Source organism: Parambassis ranga, chromosome 19 (genome assembly GCF_900634625.1).
Source record: "Parambassis ranga chromosome 19, fParRan2.1, whole genome shotgun sequence".
Classification (NCBI taxonomy): Eukaryota; Metazoa; Chordata; class Actinopteri; family Ambassidae; genus Parambassis; species Parambassis ranga.
In genome coordinates, this window is record NC_041039.1 from 1,068,387 (window position 1) to 1,093,858 (window position 25,472).

At 39.3% G+C, this 25,472-nt stretch overlaps 1 protein-coding gene across 1 annotated transcript; it reads right to left on the reverse strand.

Moving 5' to 3' along the window:
- Positions 1-310: 310 nt before the first annotated feature.
- pard6a (par-6 family cell polarity regulator alpha) lies at positions 311-15,756 on the reverse strand. The gene is made up of 6 exons (XM_028430964.1): positions 15,432-15,756; positions 10,291-10,513; positions 3,056-3,348; positions 2,708-2,833; positions 2,357-2,556; positions 311-1,588 (listed from the first exon to the last, which is right to left on the reverse strand). The coding sequence occupies exons 1-6, from the start codon at positions 15,549-15,551 to the stop codon at positions 1,267-1,269; spliced, it is 1,284 nt and encodes a 427-aa protein (XP_028286765.1). The 5' UTR covers positions 15,552-15,756; the 3' UTR covers positions 311-1,266.
- Between the last annotated feature and the right edge of the window lie 9,716 nt (positions 15,757-25,472).

Sequence of the window (25,472 nt, forward strand, 5' to 3'; positions counted from 1 at the left end):
TTCACCATACTTTCAAAAAAAGAGAGAGAAAAAACGAGAAATGGAAAATATGCAATATAAATATTGTTTTCAAATAAAATTATCTTTATAAAAACAAGATTTGGTGTTCAAAAGCCTTTCTCCAAAAGATACATCTGGAAAAGCAGAGGTCATCTTATCAGGGCCATCTTACATTTAAGAACAAAATTTTTTGTGGGTAGTAGTGGCGCAGTGGTATAGCAGGGTTGTCCAATAACCGGAAGGTTGGTGGTTTGATCCCAACTCCTCCCTAAGTCATTGTTGTGTGTCCTTGAGCAAGGCACTTCACCCTAGCCTGTGGCGCACCTTGCTAGTCATTGTATGACACTGCTTGGCAGCAGCCTTAAACAATTTCCCTCTGGGATTACTAAAGTATCAAAAAAAAAAACATTTTTTCTTACATCACCTTTCATACTGTTCATATTTCTGTTCATAACCCTAAACCTAACCCATATTTCCTATACAGTTTTAGTGTTTTTATGTGGCATGGAAAGTGGCTATCAAATAGCAAAATGAGAAACATACTCAACCGGTCAAGTTATGCTCAGGGGTTGTGGGCCTTGTAGTCCATGTGGTACAGTTTTTGTTCAAAGACTTTTTATTTTGTGGTGATTGTTTTACAGCATCAAGAATCTTTCTTTTTGTGTAATATGTGCTGATATCATAAACATTTGTTATCCCTAGTTTCCAGCAGAATAGCTCTCTTTGCCCTGCTGGTTCCTCCTCCCACCTGTGAGGCATGAACTCCACACAGATGCACACAGAGAGAGGGGCGCATATCTGTCAGACATGATGCTGCTTGCTCTGGTTGCTGTACTACTGCCAAAAAACAGGCCCCTTCATATTTTATGCAGCCAGTTAATGTCTCAAGTTTTACAAGCAATTTTAGAATACAGACAATTTCTTAGATATGTTGACCTCCAACTCAGTTATGGCTTTTATCATTATTTTTCTTGCTTTTTATAAATAATACATTAAGGGATTTAAAACATTCTCATTGGATGCCTTTTAATATAATCATTCTAAAATATAAATATACTTACTTTTTCTTACCTAAACTGATGCTTCAGCTCTGTTTATTACCCTAGCCTCATGTTGTAGATATATATAAAAAGTCAGTCTTTAGATGATCCATCACAACTGGATCCACACAGGGGAACCCTTTCAAAGGTGCTGCTGCATTAGAGCACTGTGGCTGTAACATTCCACAGTTTCAACATTTAGCTGCGAGTGTCAGTGTTGTCTTGGTTACAGTGTTATAATGTTGCCATCTTCTCTCATGTTCTCTTGACTGCTTGTTGTTGTGTGGGCGGGGTTTCCGTTGTGATTTGACATCAGCATGGAGCTGTCACGCAGGGATGCTCCCACACTATTGGGCAGTGAGATACTCTGTGGGAGGGGCCTACCCATGGTGGAGTTGTGTGGCCTGCTGCGGGGTGAGTCTCTGTTGAGGTTAGTGTTGTTGCTGTTAGTGACCTGGTGGGAGTCGTAGGTCGTCAGGCAGTCATTCTCCAGAATGAGGTCGTTCTCATCGTCATCATCAGCACTGTCACCCTCAGCAATGCTGTTGCTGTGGTAACAACAGATGACATAGAATTGATTATAGAGTCAATTTAGACACTTCACTAAAGTAATATTTAGTACAATTGTTAGTGATAAAAGTTTTTTTCTGTGACCCTATCTTAGCTCTGGTTGGATGTTTGTCTAACTCTGCTGCAGGAAGTTTAGATTCAGATTCACTATTCAAGCAATATTTTCTGGTGCTTGAAGTCCACATGTTGTGTTTGCTCAAAAATATTTTCTTTTTAAATGAACTCATTTATAAATTATATAAAATAAGACAAGGAAAACAGTGTTTTGAATGAATTGGGGCAGTGGCTGATAATTTTGTAAATTGTGTTAATGTTCTGAGGTTCATTTAGATTAATTTAGTCTGAACTGCACAAGAGCATATTTGATAGCAACACAAAGTGGAAATCTTATTTTCTATATTCTATAACCAAGGATTTTCACCTCTAAGACCACCACACATATAGGCACTTGTGGAAATTAGAATCAGGTGTGGTCTTGTCATCTTTTTCTAACCCTAAAGTAGTTATAATGGTGCAAATTAAGATGGCTGTAAGTGTGTGTAAGCCTCTCCCTTTCTTGGTTGCAAATATGATGAATCTTCCTCCCCAAACCTTCACTCCAGATCCAAAACTTAATCCAACCCATAAACCACAGCTTATATCATTTCAAGACTTTGTGGATATGTTGACCTTTTCAGGCTGTTCATTTTATTAAAACAGTTGACAACATGCTGTATTTTCACTGCAAAAATATGCCCACATGATACCTGGCAGTGATGGGGTTGCTCTGAGATGCAGGGCTTGGGGAGTCATGGGACAGAGCAGAGCCTGTAGATCCAGTTGAGCCCACAGAACCAGAGTTACCCATTGAGTTTTTACTTCCACGATGCTGGACATTGTTTCGCTGGTTAGCCGGCTTTACTGTCACAATGAGGTTGTGACTGTTGGCCACCATCATGTCTGTAACCTGAAATGACATTCAGAAGATATATTTCACTATCTGCTATTCTTTCTTGTTTTTGATGTCACAAATCTAAACACACATGCAGGATGAACAAAACATCAGCCTATGGAATGTTATAATGGGTGCTTCATTTATATTTATATTTTATATTTACCTGATCCAAAGACTTTCCTGCTACATCAATGCCATTAACCTCAAGGATCTCATCGTTAACCCCCAGCAGCCCTGTGCTCTCTGCCAAGCCACCACGCACCAGACGAGATATAAATACACCTGGAACCTACAGAAAATTAAAGAAGATACAGGGGTCAGACATCAAATCCTTTTTGTTTTTGAACTGCTAATGATGTAGATTTTTTTGGTTATAAAACATTCTAATATCTTTTATATCTGCATATTTTGTGCATCCTACTGTCCAAGCATGATAAGAAAAGATGAATGCAGTCAATGTTTAAAGCAATAAGATGTCTCGACTGGTAAGAAATGAAATCCTTTATCTCACCTTCTCCACACCCTGTGGTGTCACACGCACGCTCACGCCATCACGAATGTAGAAACCCAGTGGCTTGTGTGTGCCATGTTTATGGAGCCGTACTCGTCGGTATGTCTCAGGCAAGATGTCCACATCAATGATGGATGAGATCTGTCTGAAGTTGTGCGGGGGGCCGATTGTTAGACCCAATTTGTTCTTTGAATGGGTGGAGCCTGATCCGGTGGTGCGCAGTCCAGTTAGTCCAGTTAGCCCCTTTTTACGCCTCTGGAGGGAGTTGGTTGCAAAAACTACAGGTTCATCCTCTTAAAGACACACAGAAGGATGGAGAGAGTTAACAGTTAGTCATTTCAATGACCTGGCATGACTAGTGATTTGGATATGATCTACCATAGTGGAGTAATTAAATCTAAAAAGGCCCCACTCCTTCACTATGCAGATTTACATAGAATCTATGTAGATAGATACAAATTATCCAAATCAGCCTGGTGTTGTGTAAATAGGTTGTAGGAACCTTCAGCAGGATTAACATTCACACAAGTTACTTACATATTTAAACAGCACCAGGTTTATCCATATAATCTAATTAAGTGAAACAGTGCATCTGAATATTTTTCTGCCCTTTTGCACAGATCAGCATTGATACAGTTGGGTCAAAAAATAATAATAAAAAAATCCTTTACACTGACTTTATTTGCAAAGAGAATATTTAATAAAACACTGATCATACATCATTTTCTTTCTTTTCTCTTCCATTCCTTATGTCATAACTTAAATAATAGCCCACAGTGTATCTAAGCAGCAGATGGAGATGCAATTTTTTGTCCAGGGTTAACATCAGTCAGGGCTCTGACTTTGATATTATGAACTTCCTGTGGGGTCTGCATACTGAAAACAGTGTCTGTGTTATTGGGTGGTGGTAGAAGGAAGAAGGGAAGGAAGAGAGAAAGCTCATAAAGTCCATGAAGACAGGCAAAATGCTTAAGCACAAAGATTTTTCAATGATGGGACCTGGAATTGAAAGACACAACTATTCCAATACTTCCTGTGCTACTAATTCCACTAATCCAACTCCTCAACTTCCATTACTATAGCAAGACTTGTAACTGCAAATTTAATCCTTCATAAACTACAACAAGAGACAAGGCCTGCATATGTCACTGTCCAATGAAACACTTATTTTGACTTTCTCCATTTGCCTTCCAAACTGTCCATCAAAAAACATGTATCTTCTCTGGGCCCTTTATTAAAAAATTATTGCCTGGCTTGTATATTTATGAGTGCACGTCACCTACAGACATCTTCTTTGTGTGGATTGGCTCATATTATATAGCAAATTCTTTGGACCATGGTTTTGATAGCCACTTAGCTCTAGCAACTGCTAGCTGTGGATAGCTAGTTTTTACAACTTGGTACTGTGTTGTGGTTTGTACTGTGAGGTTATTAACAGCAGTAAGTTAATTCATGACACTAATGTGTGTGTATTGAACAATGCAGGGTTTTTTGCTATCCACCTGGTATATCTGCCAGACCTCAAAAGGTTTACAGCAGCTAATGCTGTTGTTCTCATTAAACGTGTATTGTAAATTAGTAAGGGCATTAAAGCAAACAGTAAGAAAATGGTGTGGTTATAATTTTAAATACTGTCAAATTGTCAGCATGGCATTGAAAGTACTTATGTGGTTCTTTTACTTTTCCAGAGCAAGTTACCAAATTTCGAAAAATAATCCTCCCAGTGCTGATGCTTTCCTAGGCAGCTAGAATGTCTGAGTGATTGCAGGTATTACTGTTTGCAGTAATAAATGCAACTTACAGATAATAGGTGCCTCACATATTATATAGAGTAAGGGCATACTTTATATAACTGTACATGAAACAGAGATGAATTCTAATATTTATTTAATATTTAATTTATTTAATACATATGACATTAGCTGCATTCCACCTTGTCTGCCCAACTCCACATCTCCATGCAGGAGGCTGTTAAATTTGACAAGAAGATGAGTAAACATAATGAAGGAAATCAGCAATAGAGGCCTTCTCTTTGCCTCGATTAGGAGTTTCAACAAACTATGACTATGGCTATCACAGGGGATCAAAATGGCTCTTCAGCATCTTAGTCTATGCCCGGTTCTCCCAAGGGAAGATAAATAAAAGACACATTTAAAACCTTATATACCCTATAACCTTATATATAAACATATATGCAGCCTTAATGTACAAGTATATACTGGAACTTCTTGATTAAGATTTAATATCAGAGGATTGTGGAGGATTTCTAAAACCTGCAAGCTGTGGTGGGTCAGTATCCAGGGTGGAGGCTCTAAAGCAGATTTAACATTGGCAGATTTAATCTCAGGCTATAAGCCGATCGATGTTGTTCAGCAGCAGATGATTCTCTTTTCTTTCCTTTGAGGTCGTCTGTCAGTAGCAGCTTACATTGTGCATTATACATGTATACATTTTTTAACACGGCCATATTTAATAATTGCAAAATTCAGGTGCATCAGACCAGACCTGCCTTTTAAACTTATAAATCCCTGCCAAAGTGCAGTCCTTTTTTAATGACCTGCAGACACAGTGGTGTTAAAACTTTGCTCTTTCTATGAAGCCATTGTGGAGAGGTTTTTTTTTATTCAAAGGACATGAAATACAGCAGCCATGACCCTCCTTTTTCAGTGCTTATCTTAAAGCATTATTCAACCCAGTGTGAAATTAATACAGAAATGCACTGGATAGACATTGTTACATGTCGGTATGAGTCTGTGGTGTAGGTATGAGTTTTGTTCTTTATGTTGTTTAATAAATTCAATTTATAGTTAGTTTCAGCCTCAATAAACATTATTGTTGCTTCCCCTCATCCCCTGAACTAACCAGGGAACGCAACAGACATGTGCCCAAAAGTAGGCTTCACACACTAAATTATTTTCTAAAATCACAGAGTAAAAAGTAAAGTACAAGTTTACTTTACTGTTTTGGGTATCTATTCCCACCTCCCAAGACATAGGAGTAGAATATCAACAAGACACCTCTGTACAGTGTGTCTGAAAAAAAGAGACAACAGAAATTTAAAAACAGATGAACACTACTATACTAATTATAAAATAACTCACTTATCTTGATGGCTTTAAGCAGAGTAGTAACAAACATATGGTCTTTGTGTTGTTTCCTGCCTGTTTGCTGGAAGGCATGCAGAGCACATGCAAATATGAGAGAGAGGACTATTGGTTCTATTCTGCTCTAGTCTAAATGTTTTTGACTGCTCCAGCCACTACAACGTATTTATAAAATGTCACTAATAGACTGTTCATAATAAACATTGGGCCTATACTGCTCTCAGCCAACAGTTGCTTAACTTCTCATGAGCACCGCAGGGAGGACAAAGGTGAGGCAACAGACCTTGATGACGTCTGAATAGAGGAGTCTTATACCCAAGTATGTCAGCAATGCAGCAAGCACAACTGCATTCTATCAGAACTTGTGCAAACTCTTGTAATGCTGAAGGAAATATGACTTCATGTCGTAACATGTTAACATGTGTTTAACAACAATCACAACAAACTTTGACTGTGTCTGTCATTTTTCATTCATGCCTTTTTACATACCGTAAATATTAATTTTAGTCTTGAACCTACTCATTTTATTTGATGTGCTCCTTAGTTCAATAATTAGCTGAATAATCCCATTTACCCTATAAATAGCACATCCAACACATCACCATAGAGGTATATTTTGGCGCAGGTTACTCACACTCATTCCTTCACTCTGTTGTTGGACTGAGGGCAGAGTAGAGCTTACACAGACCTATTACGTTAGTTCATTGTTTTATGTTCTTATAAACCTTATTAAATTTCATATATTAAATCGTTTTTTTAAGAAGTTAATTGTACAAGATGATGAGCAAACAAACTGAACACAGCTTCTCTGCTGGAGATAAATACCTGGCCTGCAGCATTCCTCATACAGCATTCCTTCTGTGAGAATGCCGTGTCTGTATGTGAGTGTGTGTATGTCCACACATCAGATCACAAGCAACATTGACTGCAGCAGCATTAATGTAAAGACAACTTACACTAATGCCTCACAAGCATTCTGTCTCTACTTAGAGAGGTTGTTTTCTGAGAAGGGAGACAGAACTGAGACAGAATCTCAGAGGAAAGTGCTAGACTAAAGCCTGAAGGCACAGACACTGCTAAGCCCCTCTATAAACACAGACTCACACACAGCAGCTTCATAGAAACACAGCGGATGCTTTTTCCCTCCCTGAAATATGACACCAACAGTTTTTGAAACCTCTTTGATGTAGTGATACATGTATACACATATAGTACATACATATACATCACATGTAAATCCTACAATACTGCTCGAGAGCCATGCTTCTAAATTTCGTGTAATATTGAAAAGATTATGACAGCAACCTTAACAGGTCCTTTTTACTGTATTTGAACTGGTGAACTGACTTGGCATCCTTTTAACTGTCTAGAATTACAATCTACTGTATAGAAATTCATATTGTCAGTTGATGTAGTCTATTGTTCGACCATAGCAATATAAATTAAAATACAAAGTAAAATCTGCATGCTGTCTGTCTGTCCGTCTCGGATACCTGACTACTGAAATATTAAGACATTCACTATATACTAGCCATCAATGGTTATTAACCTCTAAATGTAAACAACTACAAATCTGCCTCTGTGTCTGAGTGCCCTGTATTTGTCCCCGATGTATCATGTGTCTGTGGTCTGCAGCTGTCATAAGCTTGTGTGTGTGTGCGTGTGATGGCCTGGGTTGGGGTTGTTAGCGGTGTGGGTAACAGTGACCTACTCTGTAGTGCCCACCATCTGGAGCCCAAAAGGCTGCCATATGGCTGAATGCAGTGCAGGTCTACAGTAGCCTTATACATTAGAGAGCGAGACAGCCAGGTCACCACATGAAACAAAGCACACTTCATGCTGTGAAGGTGAGCCGCCCTTACTGTCCACACACTTAAAAATACAATGTTATTCTTAGGCACAGCAAGGCTTTGTATCTGTAAAGCACAATTAACCCTAATTCATACATAAGGAAGTCAACATGTTTTACATTTTGAGAAAACCACGATGTTAGAAGAAATGTATAACTATCTAAAATTCACTGTTAAAACAGACTGATATTTTCAGATGCTGAAAAGCCAACAAGGTATGTTGTAGTTTTATGTTTTAGCACCAAAATGTGGCAAACTGGATTTAGTGTCTGCATGTACTTGTCAGACCTAGACCCGAATTTCCCTGAGGGACCTTGTCAAAGGGATTAATAAAGTACATTCTATTCTAGACAACAACTATTCAACTACATCAACTAAGCTCATTTTGTACTAATAGAAATACAAATTTTAGAGTTTATAATTGTGCCTTGCTGTGCTCCTACAATGTTTTATAACCATTTAAGTCAGTAAGGACAAATAGAAATCTTTCCTCTGCTGTCAATTGTTATTCCAGGTGCAATTATTGCAACTCTCCTCCACCCCTTCCAGTGGCACTCTCATTGATGCCCAAACCAAACCCTTCAGTCTCTTCATCCTGCCAGTATTATCTTTGCTCCTCATTGCCACTTAACAACTCTAAAAAATAAAACTTTATCATACTTCATACACTCTAAAGAGTTCTGTCTCGGACCACAACCACATCTCAAAAGAACAGCACATCCCTATGACACAAAGACAGTGGGAGGGCCATGCTCAAGATGATCATGGTTATGACTGCCAGTAGAAAAGATGAGCAGCATAAAATGACTCAGTGTGATAAGATCGGCTACTTCCTGTCCCCAACTGATGCACATGCAGTGAGAAATTCATAACAATTGACTCAGAATGTTGACGGCTTGGGGTCCTAGCCGATTGAGGCTTTACCACACAAATTTATCTCCATATATCATAATTTATTTGTCTTCTAAATTGAAAAGATTTTTAGAACAGTGGAAAACAGAGTTCAAACCAAACCTGTGTGAAAATATGCTGCTCAAAAAAATAAAGGACACACTTCAACAACACAATGTAACTCCAAGTCAATCACTCTTCTGTGAAATCAGCCTGTCCAGTTAGGAAGCAACACTGATTGTGAATCAATTTCAGCTGCTGTTGTGCAAAAACAGACAAGAGGTGGAAATGAGAGGCGATTATCAAGATAACCCCTATAAAGGAGAGGTTCTGCAGGTGCTGACTACTGACCATTTCTCTGTTCTCATCCTTTCTGCCTGATGTTTTGCACACTTTTGCATTTTGTCAGTGCTCTCACCCCTAGAGGTAGCATAGTAGTGTCTACAACCCACACAAGTTGCTCAGGTAGTGTAGCTCATCCAGGATGGCACATCAATGAGAGCTGTGGCAAGAAGGTTTGCTGTGTATGTCAGCACAGTGTCCAGAGCATGGAGGAGACACCAGGAGACAGGCCAGTACACCAGGAGACGTGGAGAGGGCCATAGGAGGGCAACAACCCAGCAGCATGACCGCTACCTCCTCCTTTGTGCAAGAAGAACAGATGGAGCACTGCCAGAGCCCTGCAACATGACCTCCAGCAGGCCACTACTGTGCATGTTTCTGCTCAAACTGTCAGAAACAGACTCCATGAGGGTGGTATGAGGGCCCGGCGACCACAAGTGGGGCTTGTGCTCACAGCCCAACACCGTGCAGGGCGATTGGCATTTGCCAGAGAACACCAAGATTGGCAGATTCACCATTGGTGCCCTGTGCTCTTCACAGATGAGAGCAGGTTCACACTGAGCACATGTGACAGACATGACAGAGTCTGGAGACGCCATGGAGAACGTTCTGCTGCCTGCAACATCTTGCCTTTGGATGCTACACACACTACTGAGCCTCATTTTGACATGTTCCACTTTCATTTTTATGATTTATTGATTTGATTAACCAAATTTGCATTAATCATTTTTATTTTATTTTGCTCTCAATGTATTTCCATATGTAATGAATGAAGATTTTCAACTGGAATATTTTATTCATTGAGATCTGGAATGTGTTATTTTAGTGTTCCCTTTATTTTAAACCGTATTTTAAAAAAAAACCCATGACTTAGCCTGCAACTGGACTGTTGTAAGTTTGAAAAGAACCTGTGAAACAATGTTTCAAACTAATACAGTGTAAAAACAGTGACAAATGTAAAACTGTAAACATTTTAAATGTTTTTTTTTCAGCTTAGAAATATGGCAGAATCTCATACAACTTATATTTTCAATTTTTTTGTTCTTACCTTTCTTGGTTATAATAATGCGGAGCAGTGGATTGGCTAATGAGACGGCTTTGTGGTAATTGTCATCATTGTTTATTGGAAGAAGGTCTCCATGGATATCTGCATATCCCAGCAGTACGTCCACACCTGGGATGCGATGGATGGTTTGAAGGAGGCAGTAGAACTCCTTGAAGCCACCGGGGCCATTTCTCTTTAGAGCAAAGCGACGGTATTCTGCTTCAAACTGTTCCAATCCAACAAAGACACACATTAACTATAAGATATTTATCCAAGTGTCAACTTGAAACTGAATACAGACAGAAAACAACTTAACAATTCATAATAATTCATTATTACAACATTTATTATAAATTCAATTATTTAAAAATTTTAGACAGATTTAGTAATGATATTTTTATATCCAAAATGTCAAATGTTAAATTCACTGCGACATCACATTACTTATGAAACTTATGAAAGTGAAATGAAAAGTGTGAGAAAAATGTCAGAATTTCTTTAGAATTCACTGGTATAATCTTTATTCATTGTTTGTCCACATGAGCTTTAGAAAGTTCAGCAAGTTTATTCTTGGAGAGCAGTGATGTTCGCCTTGAAACTCGGCCATGCACACCATGATTGTTTAGTATTCTCCTGATGGTGTATCGCTAGCCAATCTGAGAGCTTTTTATTGTTTGGAAGTTACGCTGTGTTCCTCTGTCTATGTGTATGACTTGTTTTGCTTTTGGAGTATTCTTTGACGTGCACATGAGCTGCTCATTTCTCCACAACAGTACAATAATGACTCTTTACAATATAGGTGCTCTAGAAGTGAGGTAGGACTGTTTTCACCAACAAATTGCTTTTTGTTTGAGTTTTAAACTTTATGCTGATGACATTTGTATGTGTCCCAAATCACGTACATGTCATCAACCTACTGCAAGTAACAGAGAAATCTCTGGAATAAAAAAGTAGTTTAACATTGTAGTAAACAGAAGTTTAAGAACAAATAAAATACAAACATCCAGACAGCTGTGATGAAGCTCTGAACCTGAGGACCACTGTGTAGCAAATGACTTAACACCAAATGATAAATTGTGTCTGTGTGTCTGTGTGTGATCATAGGGACAAAAGTTCAATGTTTCAATGCTACGCTGTTATTGTGTTGAATCTCTTTGATTGTCCATAAATGTTTTTATTCACAGTAACGTTTTTTTTTAAGGATTACTGTTACTGTTTGTAATAATGCTTATTATAAGTGAAAAGGGTAAAACAGTGTTGAACTAACAGCTGCCTATAGAGTCTACACAGAATCTACTGAGTGAACTCACTATTTCATCTTTCCTCTGGTTTTACATGCAAAACAGTGAAACATGACACAGTGTTGTGCTGAAATGAAACCTGTGGGCTTCTGACATTTAATAAGGGAAGAATTTTGGCAATGATGTAAGCACTTACTTAACTCCAGTTTAGCTGTTGCTGCAGGGATTGTTTCAGCGTAAATTAGCAGTGTTGCCACCTTCACCAATGTTTACAGGCTGCGTCTTAAATCAACAGTTACTTGTGTTTCAATTTCTTGTAACCTGTTCCTGAAATCAGACGCCTGCTGCTGCCTAATTTTTTAATAGTAGCTGTTGTCCAGCTGAGCATTACCTACTGAGAATCAACAAATGTAAACCATCTCTTTCTTGTTAATCTGATAGCAAAATTAAAGGTAGGGTAGGAGATTTCATTCTGATGCACTTTTTGTTAAATTAGTGTAACTTTAAGGGCAGATTTGGTTGATCGAGAAACATTTCATCTGTGAGGCAGGGCACAGGGAGAGTCAATGCTGATCTGTCAGAAAATACAGTATGTCAACAGTATGGCATAGACAATAACTGGATACACAATTCAGATCAGATTTTTGAACAAAACAAAAACACACACAAGTACTGTAACTAAAATATACATATGTGGGGTCTGGGAAAGAATACAGGTAAAATATACACTACCGTTCATAAGTTTCAGTTGGAAATGTCTGTAAAAAAAAATAAACAATTTAAAGATAACATTAAAGGTAGGGTAGGAGATTTCATTCTGATGCACTTTTTGTTAAATTAGTGTAACTTCTCTTTACAATCCGATTAGTTCGGCAGTTTCGCTTTAAAACGAAGAATATTAATCATCTGTGGAAGCTATAAAATGCTAAAAACATCAGCCAATCCTACGAGGCGCCCCTGCGCGTATAGTTGGCTGGTTGTCACTCTTCCTGCTCTGCGCGCATCAGAGAGGTACGTGCATGATGGCCGAAGTCCCAGACTGGTTGGGAGGCGTGGCTTCGGGGTGAACTCCGAGACAAAGGGGCGTGTGTTTACTTTCAAAATCTGGCTGACTCTCACTGAGTTTTCAAAATCTCCTACCCTACCTTTAATGATTTTTTTCCTACTTCTAGTTATGACCAGTCATAAATAGATACATGAAGGTGATTTGGTGAAGGAGGCCCTGCTAAGTAAGATCCACATTTAAAGGATAGTAGAGCAATGATCTGGTTGTATTGGCCTATACACCAGCTGATATGTATGCATGTAAAAAAGCACAATGACACATCTGACCGTATGCCTTCAAGTTTAACCGGTTTTCAGCTAATCTAATATCTTACTCTAAAACTGGTGGGACAGGTACTGCATGTATACCTAATCTTCAACCTACTATTTACAGGACACAGTATGTGCTCTCAGAATGTTTCACACTTTCACAGGCCTCATCACTGACCCATTCTGGCTTAATGTTCCCTTTTTCCATCATAAGATGCACGTTTAGTAAAAAAGTTGGAGCTCCTGTCATAGATATCACAGTAATAGTAAAAGAAGTAATGCAGCAATCCATACTGCTGGCTAGCAGCTATAGCTTACTATACCTCACTACTGAAACAACAGTTCCTTGTATAAACCTGCAATTTTGTCCAGCATCCTCTTTCATAATGAGACAAAACTCAGGTTATATTCTGTTGTGCTGTTCACACAGTTCTAGTTGGAGATGCAGTAACTGTAGCAAGGCATTTCTGATTAGGGCAGAGACATGCTTGGCAATAGGTGACTGTTTTACAACAGTAAACATGATTTTGGGTGGCATAGATGAAGTCATTAAAACCCTGGAAGTACTAGTCAGTAGTAGTAACACTACAATGGAAAAGCAATATTGTGTAAAATTGATATATTGGGAAATTATTTAATAACCCAGTGCACCAATCAGAGCTATTCTAAATCACCAGTGTGACAGTCTGTTCATCAGTTAGCATTAAAGATGTTATATTAGCAAACCCAGTGTAGAAAGTAGACATGCAACAGGTCTGTTGAACTGATAATCGATTGTGGATTCATTGTGTGACCTCTGACACTTATTAAGTCATTTCCATTTTTTCCTGGTAGTACTACAAAAGACACTCTGTACAGGGTAGATACTTCCTGTCCTATTTATGCAGGTCAGAACATCACGGAAAGTTATTTTTGAATTAGTTATATTTAAAGTTAATTTAGTTAGCAAGGACTAGGTGAGTAGGAGTAAGTGTTACAGCTCAGACCAACCAATTTTCTTCGAAACTGGTTTGGTCTGAAATATACACAAATGTACATGTTGGTGCCAGAATGTTTTTAAGACGTGTGGTTTTGTGATAAATGGGTCGAATATTTAGTTTAGCAATTATACAGTTACACATTTTCACAGAATGTAAGATCACATTCACTTCTGCCATTTGAATCAAAAGATCTACTGCTAATCTGCTAAAGGGCCCAGGCAGTGGAAAAGATCATGTGACACAGGAAGTGAATGCTCCATCTTAAACACAGCCCCACCTGCGCACTTCAGTTTGTCTGAGATGTAATATTCAACATCCAAATCAATAAGGCAACAATGTTTTACTTGGCAAATGATGACAAAACAAGTCAGTCTGTCAGTCTACTATCTGACTTCACAATCCATTTGTTTTGATTAATAAGGAGAGTTTAAATTAACACAACCTTGTCTTCATATTAAGCCTGTGGCCACGCTAACTCCTGCAACAAGTTTAAAAAGGTTTCAGTGGACCTAACAGGACCTTAATTCCAAAAAAATATTAACTCTGGTCTTTGGAGAGAGACAAATTATTTTTTGATCTAACAAAAGAAAGTCTAAAAGTTTGTTTCAAAACAGTTGTAGAATAAGACAGAGTGTATATAATTAGAATAACAATGTTAATACAGAATTGAATGTTGCGTAAATTATCATATCATATAGTAACACTATATGATCATATAGCAGCTAATATGGTCTGTGCGGCTAGTTGAGCCGACAATGCTAGACAGATTTATAGATAGACCTCTTGTATTAATACCTCTTGAAGAATGATGTGAAATGTGACAAAAGATGCAGTCTACAATGACCTTTCATACAAAGCTGAACGTGTCTTTACATTTGCAGCACTGTGACCTTCTATATTTATCTTTTAAATTGGCATGAATAATGTGTTTAATCCAGGGTGCAACTCAACAGGATAAAAACTGTTTCTTTCCGTAGAGAAACAGCTCATATTAATCCCGATTGTTTCAGAATTAAGGTCCCATTGGTTCACTGGAAGGGCTGGAACGTAGGCACTGTATGTTTGAAAACCTACTGAATATTACATCACATAGCAATGTAATGACCTTTCACTTAAATTCCACCACTCCAGCTGAAAAACGTGAGGACGTGGGACTATAAAACCCTTGAACCTTGGATCCCTTGGAATCTTGGCAGAACTGTAACAGTAGGCTATCCATGTATTAGCGCCTAACCCTCGCAGAGAACCGCAGCCTAATGTCAACATGTCTGCGCACATGCAAGATAGTAGGAGCCGACGACTATTATGGTGAAACCTGAACAACAGAGGATGAGGAGGCTGAATACCTGAGTCAGTGTTATGACAGAATGGAATTAATGCGGGATGAAAGGCAGCTGGCTGTGGCAGCCAGGCCGCCTATATCACACAAACACGAAGCCAATTTCACTACATATTCCGCTGGATTTATCGCATCATGTCCGGGTTAGAAAGTATACATATGACGACTCTTACATGAACACAGCAGAAGGTCATGTCGCCGACAAACGTAAACGAAACCACGAAAACCACAGTGAAATGCTGAAAAAATACCCATTCGCGCAGCACTTACTTTGCTTTTGACCTCCACTACATTGTCGGTGAGTTTTAACGGCGTGCGGTGCTGCTGTTGTTGTCTTGACATTCTGCTCCCGGGTTGTGTGGTTGGCTGAGGCACTGCGGATAAAGCCATCCGCCGGAATTACTGTACTTGTTCCCTCCTTTGCGATGGAAAAATATTTTAAAAGCAGGCGATGTCACCTGCAGGACAGCCGTGTGGACGTCGACCGGCTCCTTTTGTCCGCCGTGTTTGGGTCTCGTGCCGTCCTGTCTCCGCGCGCGGTGTTATTCCTTTTACGACACACACACACAAAGGCGCTCGCGACAGGTGGAGTCCGGTAAATCCAGTACGGGATGTGAGGTGGCGGTGTAACCCGTCCTCCTCCTCCTCTTTCCCCTCCCGACGAGACTGGAACACGGCAGAGGGGGCAGGACATCATCATAACGCTGCTCCACACTGCTCCCGGACAGGACACATTCATGATAGGTTACACTGCTAATACACCAAGGCTGCAGTGTAGAGAACTGTCAGTGACTCTTTTCCCATTTCACATGATTCTGTAGTTCTCCCACTTGTTTCCCGTTGTTTTGATCTAACACTACTACAACTGTAGATGTGATGAAGTGATGTGTAAACACTCGAGCTCTCTGTCTTTTAGGGGGGCTTGTAAAGACAGCCTGCTGAACATAAATCACACAATAATTGTGTTGAGACAATCTGAGAACATATCTTTGTATTATTTTAAGGTGACAGTAGGCCAACTTTGTAATTGCTGTAATGTGGCTGTTGAATTTCAAGTCTGAGAAAAGTCTGGCCCATTCAATCATTGATTCCGTCCAATTATTGATTCTAGATTGGTACTTCATCTGCACAGAAAACTATTTCATTGATTCCATAATCTGTTAGTGGGAACATATGTTAAAACGTAAAGGACCCTGAACTGAACTGAGGCTTTGGGGCCTCTGTTGTTGGGGTTTCTTAGGTTAACTGGTGACTCTAAATAGACTGTATGTCAGTGCGAGTATGGATGATTCTTTCTCTCTCTGTGATAGACTTGCAATAGACTGGTGACTGGCCTCCTGCCCATCATGTCACAGAAGGTTTCTGATGACTGCAGTTGTTGGGTGTATTTTTGGTGCACAGGAAGAGTACAGGGGGCTGGTGGACAAGACCAGAGAGATGGTGATTGACTTCTGTCATTGGCTGCAGACAGGAGACGTTTGAAGCAGTGGTGGAGAGGAGGACACTGAACAAACTGTTATCCATCATGAAAAACCCTGATCACCCTCTCCACCCCTGACAGCTTCGTTGTCATACAGATCGCTAGCCTACAGGAAATCTTTCCTGCCTCATGCCATAAGACTGAACCTGAAAGAAGAAACTAGTTGGATAAACAGAAACACATTTTCACTTACTGCTTTCTCCTCTTTCTTTGGAATGCATCCTTATCTGGCAGGCGTACATCATGTCGGTAATCAGCCTCTTACGTAAGCATGTAGGGGTCCTGGCCATGGTACACACACAATCACACTGTCCCAAGTACTGAGTGGTACTGAAAATAATTAGGTTAGCTAAGGGTTTAAATCTGAAAGAGGAGAAGGTGGTGGTGGTGATGTGTGTTTGTGTGTGTGCAGATGCCTCCTCATTTTTCTTGAAAGCCGTTAATCTAATCTCTTTCACACCTGACATATTTATGGTGGAACTTATTTGGATGAGCACTGATCATAATGTGGCTAAGCTGTGAGGTGTAGGTGGCATTAACAAGGAGGTTACACAGAGGGACTCAGACTAGACAGATGTTGGATTAACACACTGCAATTTGCTATTCATGCACATTTTAATGAGCACAGTTTGTGGTTCAGATTCTGATTATTTGAGGGAACCTCTGTGTTTAAGCTTAACTGTGGTTACCATGGTAACTCTTCTAAATATTAGAAGATGTTTTGACACCTAGTTATACATTTATTGATTCATGCATTATCACAGCACATATCAGAATGACTTCATTGGCAGAATAGTTTTTACAAAGATCCTGGTTACATATGAATTTGTCTCATTAGCACCATCTTTAACACAAACTCTCCATGATCAATCTGTCATGATTGTCACAGTCACTTCTGTTATCCATGTTTGATCCATATTTCAACCTTCACTTTCTGCCACCTGCATTTTGGCCCTGCCAGGTACCAGCTGAATGAATATATTTAAATATTTAGGTCAGATTCAGCTGATGTCAACATTTATATGATAATATGTTGTTCTGTACTATCTGAATAAACTAAACAGGTTAATTCATTTGAAAATGTTAATTCAGTTTTTATTTTCAGCATCTGTTGGAAAAGGAACTGTCCAACCTGCTCTTTCTAATATAAGGACTAGTAGGTACTAGTAGTGTGTGCCTTGGAAGTTGCAGTCACACCCTGGTAACCAGCTGAATTCAAACGTGACTCACAGATCAGCTCTCTGCCTCAGCTTCCCGCCTCTTTCTCTTGGGATCAGAGCAACAGAGTGAGACTGAGGACTGTGTATGTGAACAGGAATGTCTGCTATGTGGAAGAACCTGTCCCTGTTTTTAATCAAATGCTCTGCTTTTCTCCTTCCTTTTTCCTGCCTCACTGCCTTCCTCATTTTCATTTCTCATTTTGGGTCCTGTCTAATTCAATGTGTCACATTCAGCTCTTCCTTTCTTTTTTGATGTTTCTTTTATTCTGATTCTCGTCACCTCCCATTTTTTATACTTTCAGTTATTATTAATTTTTTTCTCCAAATTAGATGAATCATTTTTTTCTTTCTTTTTCTATGTTTTTGTTCCCTTTAGCCTGCCACATGGTCATTCCTCTCTGCACTTGTCTCACACCTTACGCCTGTCTCTGCAAGGTGCGCCAAATCAAGCGTGGTTCATGTATGTGTGTTATGTGTGGTATGTCCCTGCCTTCAGTCAGGGAAGGTTTGTTTCGTGTATCGGGGTGTGACAGGTGGGGATGCTGAAAGACAGGTTTTTATCTGTGTTCCATGACTTCATTATTTTTCTGCCAGCATTCAGTACAACACTTACACACTGGTGAGAACAACAGCAAAACGTGCAGGAGGACATTTTCCATCATTGTCGACTATATCATCTAAACACTACATATGTCAAAAGTTAAAAATCTACAGATTTGAGCTTTGGAAATCAAAATGTTGCTATTTGTTTGCTTTCCCTTCTCTAGTAAGAATTACATTCATTTAATGAGACCAAAGCATATCAGACACAAAGATCCTGCTATTAAATCTTATTAGAACTGACAGCAAAATGACAACTAAAATCTGTCTTTTCAGACTCTAGTGCTCAGCACAGAAAAAGTCATTACAGTCATGTTTAACCTCAGACGATCAACAACAAATGACTTTTTTCACTGTGCCATTATTTATTTAGCAAAAATGAACATGGAAAAGTAGATGTAAAATGTGACTAATGGCAAGAATTACTGTATATTCTGGCTGAACTTCAAAATGCATAGCTATGAGTCAATGCATTTGTGCATGTATGTGTGTGCGTGTGTGCCTTATAGCATACGCTCAATCGGACCCAGCTCTTTCTTAGTGCTCTGGCGACATCTGCTGCTAATGGTGGTTCACTGAGTGCAATGACAAAAGTCTGTCTATAGGTAGATATTTCTCTTTATCTTTGTGAAACTGGTTGAGAAAAGACAGCAGTGTGCGCAAGTGTTCAATTAGATAGAATAGAATAGAATAGAATAGAATATACTTTATTAATCCCTTTGGGAAGGTCCCTTAGGGAAATTTGGGTACCGGCAGCACTACAACACCGACAGTCAGAGCAAGAGTTAAATAGAATAAATTAGAATATAGTACAGTAAAAAATAAAAGATAAGAGGAATTATGTACAAACATTGCACAACAGCATATATGGTACAGATGCATTATTGCACATATAAATTATTGCAGGTGTGTTGTATCAATAAATATAATATATAATATAATAAGATAAAATAACTGCAAGTGGTGTGTGCAAAATCTAGTAATCTGAAAACCATCTTCATGTTATTTTCAGCTCGTCAGAATACAACAGTCTTTTCCATGCTTGTGAGGGCCGCCTCCCCTTCAGACTCTCATCAGAGGATCTCAGGCTCAGACTAACCAAATGAGTCAGCTCATGAATTAGGTAATACATGTGCTTCACTGGCTGCTGCCTCTGCACCTGTTCCACCTCCATTGCCAAGTATTGATCCTGATAGTGAGCCTGTGTATTTTTGTGCTCTGTGCTGTTCTCACACCCTGCCTGCAGGGGGTGCACAATGTCTGTCAGATGCTCTCCCTCCTGTGATGTGATAAGATATGATGGTGGTGGTACCTCATGTGAGTTCAAAGTCATTTCTACCATGCTTTTAAAATATAATCTTTTTGGTTGTGAAAAAGACTCTGAAGCGCTGGTTGGGAGCTGAAACCACACACCTAATTATAACATACCGTAAGTCTAAGATCTTGTACATAGTGGAATTGTGCACAGGCAAAGTTTTCAGCCTGGACAGTGACAGAGTAATTTTGTTCCCTGTTGTTCCTAATTCAACTTCTCTTCAGTGATTTGTTTTTTGTTGCTAAGGGGCCACATTTGAACCCCTGCATGCAAGAGGTTTAGCAGCAGGAATGAGTTGACATTCAAACCATGATGTAAACCTAACCGAATATAAAGTGAACGTACAACAAAAAAAAGTAGACTGGTAGAGTGAGGTTTGCACTGTTAAAGCCCCTGACAGTTTAAAGGATCTGGCTAACACAATGTGGGTAGTGAATGCTCAAAGCCTCAGTCTAAAGATAAATACTTACTGCTGGATGCCAAGACCTCCTCCACAGCTTGCTTCAAGCCAATAGCCTATCTACCTGCAACTCCCACATTTCTCTCTCTTTCACACTGCTAATGACGTCAGCACTGTGGTCATTTGTAAACTTATTGCCCACATTAAAATAGTATGATATGGAACCAATTCAGCCCCCAGTATCATTTACTTCCACACAGCTGTTCCTATTCTAACATGTTTACTCAAAACACTTGTAAATAATTTTATTGCAACATTAACGGATGACGTGCAAAGTTTCTTCTTTCTTGATATCGTCCTTATTATTTGTAAGGAATTTGACCTGGTGAGTCCTAACAAACAAAAACAGACACCATCAGCTGGTTTAAAACATACTGCAGAGCAACTGAGGCATGTTTTTGCAGACATTTTTAACATCTTGTTCCGTCAACCAGTAGTGCCCACACAGCAGTGGTGGGTGTTGTCAGTGACAATGACAAATCTGCACACACTGACACACAAAGTGAGAATTTTTACATCCATCTTGCTATGAAGGCAGGAACATGCAGAGACCTTTGGATGGGCGGGTGCTCAAAGTGAAAAAGGGGCACATGGAGCATGAATTTGGAACACCATACAGAAACACCCCGTACAATATAACTGGTTGAATCGAGGGGATAAAGGAGGGGTGGAGGTACAGCCTATATCCACAAAGCCATAATTAAAGCTGTACATTTAGGTTGTATGGAGATAATGTGTTAAGTTGAATTTAGAAGCTGTAAAAATATTGGGAGGGGGGAAATTTTTAATGAAGAAGCCATTTCCTGCATTCTGGTGGATTTAAACACCTATTTTACCGACAGTTAACAACTATTACTGAGAGATTCAATAATAACTACTTATTTATTTTAAGCAATGATGAAAAATACAAAACAAATTGAAAATGAAACAGACTGTCAGATTTTAGAGACAGACTTCACAAAACAGATCAGATTAGAAACAGATTACTCAAAGCCTCCAAAAAAGCTGCACAACAGGTAACTTAGTTCACCATGAATCTGTGCAAATTTGTCTGCTTGTGTTGATCAGCACACACAAGCAGTTCAAATGAAGTGACTGAAACACAAAGGGAGGGATCAATATAGAAGGAAACTCGCTCCCTGTCTCTCACTTCTGGCTTACCCTATATGCCGTAACGTCTGCTGTGCTGTGTCAACCTGATCTCACAGAAATACGTGACATACACACGGATTGTTAACACTATTATGTGGCACCGACACGAAATGTAGTGAAATTACGTGCAGGCACTGTCTATGGAGAAAACTGTCTCCATAGAAAGTCAATGCGGGGCATTTTTGTAGGGACACCACGGATTTTTAATACGTGTGGACACCACGGACATGAGCACCAATAGAAATGAATGAGGGACACTTCGTATTATTATTGCACAAACTATCTGCTGCTTGAAGGCCGCTTCCTCAGCCGGACTATATGGAAAACATTATTCTTTTAGATCCCATATGCAGTTAGCTAAAGAGTACACGTTCTCTGTTTTTAAATAAAAGAAAATGACGATCTAAATGGAACACAGTCAATCAAACGTGCCGATTTGATTTCAGTCATGTTGCTCTGACAATTCACGCATTTCTCTAAGCGGTTTGGCCCTTAATAAACGTTTTTAGGAAACAATCACTATTATATTATTAAACACAAATGAACCAGCCCACACGACCATCTATGTCGACATACACCTTTATTTGATCGATAAAAGTTTTTTTCTAATGCATCAGTGCTTGATATAATTGTGTGCGACAGCATTTCCTTATGAAATGACGGGAAATGGGGCGTGTAGAAGTAACGTGGAGACATTTGTTGAATGTGCATGTGGTTATTTCATTTTTGAGAACGACTGGATTGAAAGACGGTGAAAGCTAACGTCGGTTAGCAGTTGCTCTGGACGGAAGCGTCCAGCAAAATCCAGTGCTGTGCAAAAACTGCAATAAAGTCAATTTTTTTTACTGATGTTTGATGACCAAGACTGTAAAAAAGGTTAAAAAAATCCAGTCCACATTCACCTTTCTATTAAAAATGAGCCATTTTGTGTGTTTTTTTTTCCAATTTTCAGCACCACCCCTTATAAAATTGGTCATTAAAGGGCACTGTTCGGGACATTTTTGTCCTCTGAGAGTAATTTTTCTGTTTATTTTGGCCATAACTTTGTCAATATGTGAGCAAATTGAATCATTTCTGCTCAACAAGCTTAATTTTCCCCTTTCGTGTTGTTCGGGGACAAAAACGTCCCCTAACTTTAACAGTTTTTAAAAATATATCAGATAAATATTTTTTGAAGTCTTTTTTGCATAGAACTTTTAATTAACTTCAGTTCTAATCAAAAGTAGTGAACAAATCATTTTCCCCCAGGATTTTAAATGCAAATGGTCACAATGACATGCTTTCCTTACTAATGCCATGTAACCCTCTTTTACATCAGATTTTGTTTTACTGACACTGTGCTTTGCATTTTATTGACAACTCACTGACAATAACTACAAGTTGAACAGATTTTGGTGGCAGAGATACCACCATGCAAACAGCCGTCATTTAGATGACGGTGATGTCAATCTGCTGTCTTGATGTGACAGTTAACGTTAGCATGTAGCATATAGCCTAGAAAATAGTTGGCAAGTAGCCGCCAAATGAATGACAGCTTGATGAGGCAACACGGGACGTCCGTTGGAAACCATATGGTTTATACCGGTAGTCTTCTTCAAAACTTTGCAGATATAAATACTATTGTATTATAATATTATCTAAATACTATACATCACAATATTAATATGTTTACCGTCATGATCACTACCAATATGAAGTGCAATTTAAATATTAATACACAACTACGTATAAAACAATATGAACAAACGTGCACCAGGCAAAAGATTGACACAGATAAATATGTAGAAGATTTTGTAGATGAAGTATATATTAAACGAGGAAACCAAAAAAAAACAAAAAACGTTGATTCAGGTGAAATCGCTTAGTAAAATGCATGCGTTGTTGCAGGCAATTTACCTAACCACGAGTGGGCATGCAAGTTGCATTAACATGGCAACGTGACGACGCTTCCGTCCAGAGCAACTGCTAACCAACCTTAGCTTTCACCGTCTTTCAATCCAGTCGTTCTCAAAAATGAAATAACCACATGCACATTCAACAAATGTCTCCACGTTACTTCTACACGCCCCATTTACCGTCATTTCATAAGGAAAGCTGTCGCACACAATAATATCAAGCACTGTTGCATTAGGAAAAACGTTTTATCGATCAAATAAACGTGTATGTCGACATAGATGGTCGTGTTTGGCCGGTGTTCCAGTTTAACTGGGAATCATGTTGACTGGTGATATTTGTTTACATTCCAGGTAACCAGATGTGCTTGTTGTTGGCCTCCGCAGATTCATCACAATCCGAGACCACTCCTATGCTGTGTGGCCGTCAAATGTTGCAAGATATAGATATCCGCGTTGAATAAAAACAGTCGTCCTGTCGATACCGTGCACAGAAAGTAATGTAAACGTGCTTATAAAACAAAACAGCCACATGTATCAATAAAGCCCCATGCGGGATTTGAAACTCTGCACAACGACAATATGATTACCAACCCAGCGTCTTATTCTCTAGACCTCGGACAAGCTACTGTCTCACGTCGCTTTACCTGCACATATCTCCTTCACGGTGTCCGGCCGTTCAACACACGTGAGTGATGCGGTGAACACGCCCATGTTAACCAGTGACAGTCACAACTTAACATGGGCAGATGACCCTCTTTAAAAGCGAAATAAATCAACACAAAGCAGCGTATTTCACAGCGAAACTCAGCTATAGGGAAGAATACACAAGCACGAACACCAACAAGAGTCCAGTTATCATACTCCATGGTGCCCTATAAAGGAGCTGAATGCAGCTTTATCCCAATATCTGTGGTTGATTCTGTCAGTCGCTCACATTTAGGCAGCGAGGTTAACGCGCCCATGTCAACTAGTGACAGTCACAACTTAACATGGGCAGACTTCTGCATCCTCAAAAACAAACGATCGTCTCACACAGCAAACTCAGGTGATGTAAAAACACACAGACATGGCCACCGAGGAAGCAAACCGTGGGCTGACAGCGTTTTTTGGGTTCGATGTAAACATTTAGAGCTAGAACAGCGGTTCGTTTGTGTTAAATAATAATATAATAGTGATCGTTTCCTAAAACGTTTATTAAGGGCCAAATCGCTTAGAAAAATGCGTGAATTGTCAGAGCGACATGACTGTAATCAAATCGGCACGTTTGATTCACTGTGTAGTCTTTCCATTTAGATCGTCATTTTCTTTCATTTAAAAACAGAGAACGTGCATTCTTTAGCTAACTGCATATGGGATCGAAAAGAATAATGTTTTCCATATACTCCGGCTGAGGAAGCGGCCTTCAAGCAGCAGATAGTTTGTGTACCGGCGCTACAGGAGCCTCCTACCAGCCTATTGGAAAGGGGACTCCTCAGGCTTGAGGTGGAAAAGTCTTTTCCCATCTTGAGTTGAGATGAATTAATTGAGTTCAGGCTCTAGGCCTTATCAGCAGCTCGCCATCAAAACCTGGCCTGGATGAGACACAGGGCCAGGGTTTCAGTTAGTGTGCACACAAATAACAGTAATTATTACTAGCTGCATTAAATACATTTTCCAATTCAAAATTGTGTGAGGTGATGGATTTCACAGGTCTGGGGAAGAAGCTGTGTCTCAGTCTGTTGGTGTGAGTTCTGATGCTCCTGTACCTCTGTCCAGAGGGAAGAGGTACAAACAATTGGTGTCCTGGGTGGGTGGGGTCTGCAGCTATATGACCAGCCCTCCTTTGAATCCAGCTGTCGTAGAGGACTCCTCACAATCCCCTGTGCTGTCTTCACCACCCGGGCCAAGTCCTTCCTGTCCTGTGCAGTGCAGCTCCCGTACCACACTGTTGCACTCAGACAGAGGATGCTTTCTACTGTGGCCCTGTATAAGTTTAGATTAGTTATCAATAACATCCATCAATGTACATCAATACATATGATATATAATGTCAAAATAGATCACATACAATATTAATCAATATACATTAACAAAACTGTTAGCATGCATCAATGTATATAGATATATGTACATTCTGTAATATTGAACTATATTATTTTACAAAAGGCATTAAAACAATACTCTAATGCACAGTGCTAACATAGAACAAC

Excerpts from the sequence above, each read along its gene's own strand:
- pard6a (XM_028430964.1), bottom strand. The coding sequence starts at position 15,551 with ATGGCTTTATCCGCAGTGCCTCAGCCAACCACACAACCCGGGAGCAGA. Across the intron at positions 3,349-10,290 it reads CATTATTATAACCAAGAAAG|AGGATGAACCTGTAGTTTTT; the intron begins GTAAGAACAAAA and ends TGTGTCTTTAAG. Across the intron at positions 2,834-3,055 it reads CACCACAGGGTGTGGAGAAG|GTTCCAGGTGTATTTATATC; the intron begins GTGAGATAAAGG and ends AATTTTCTGTAG.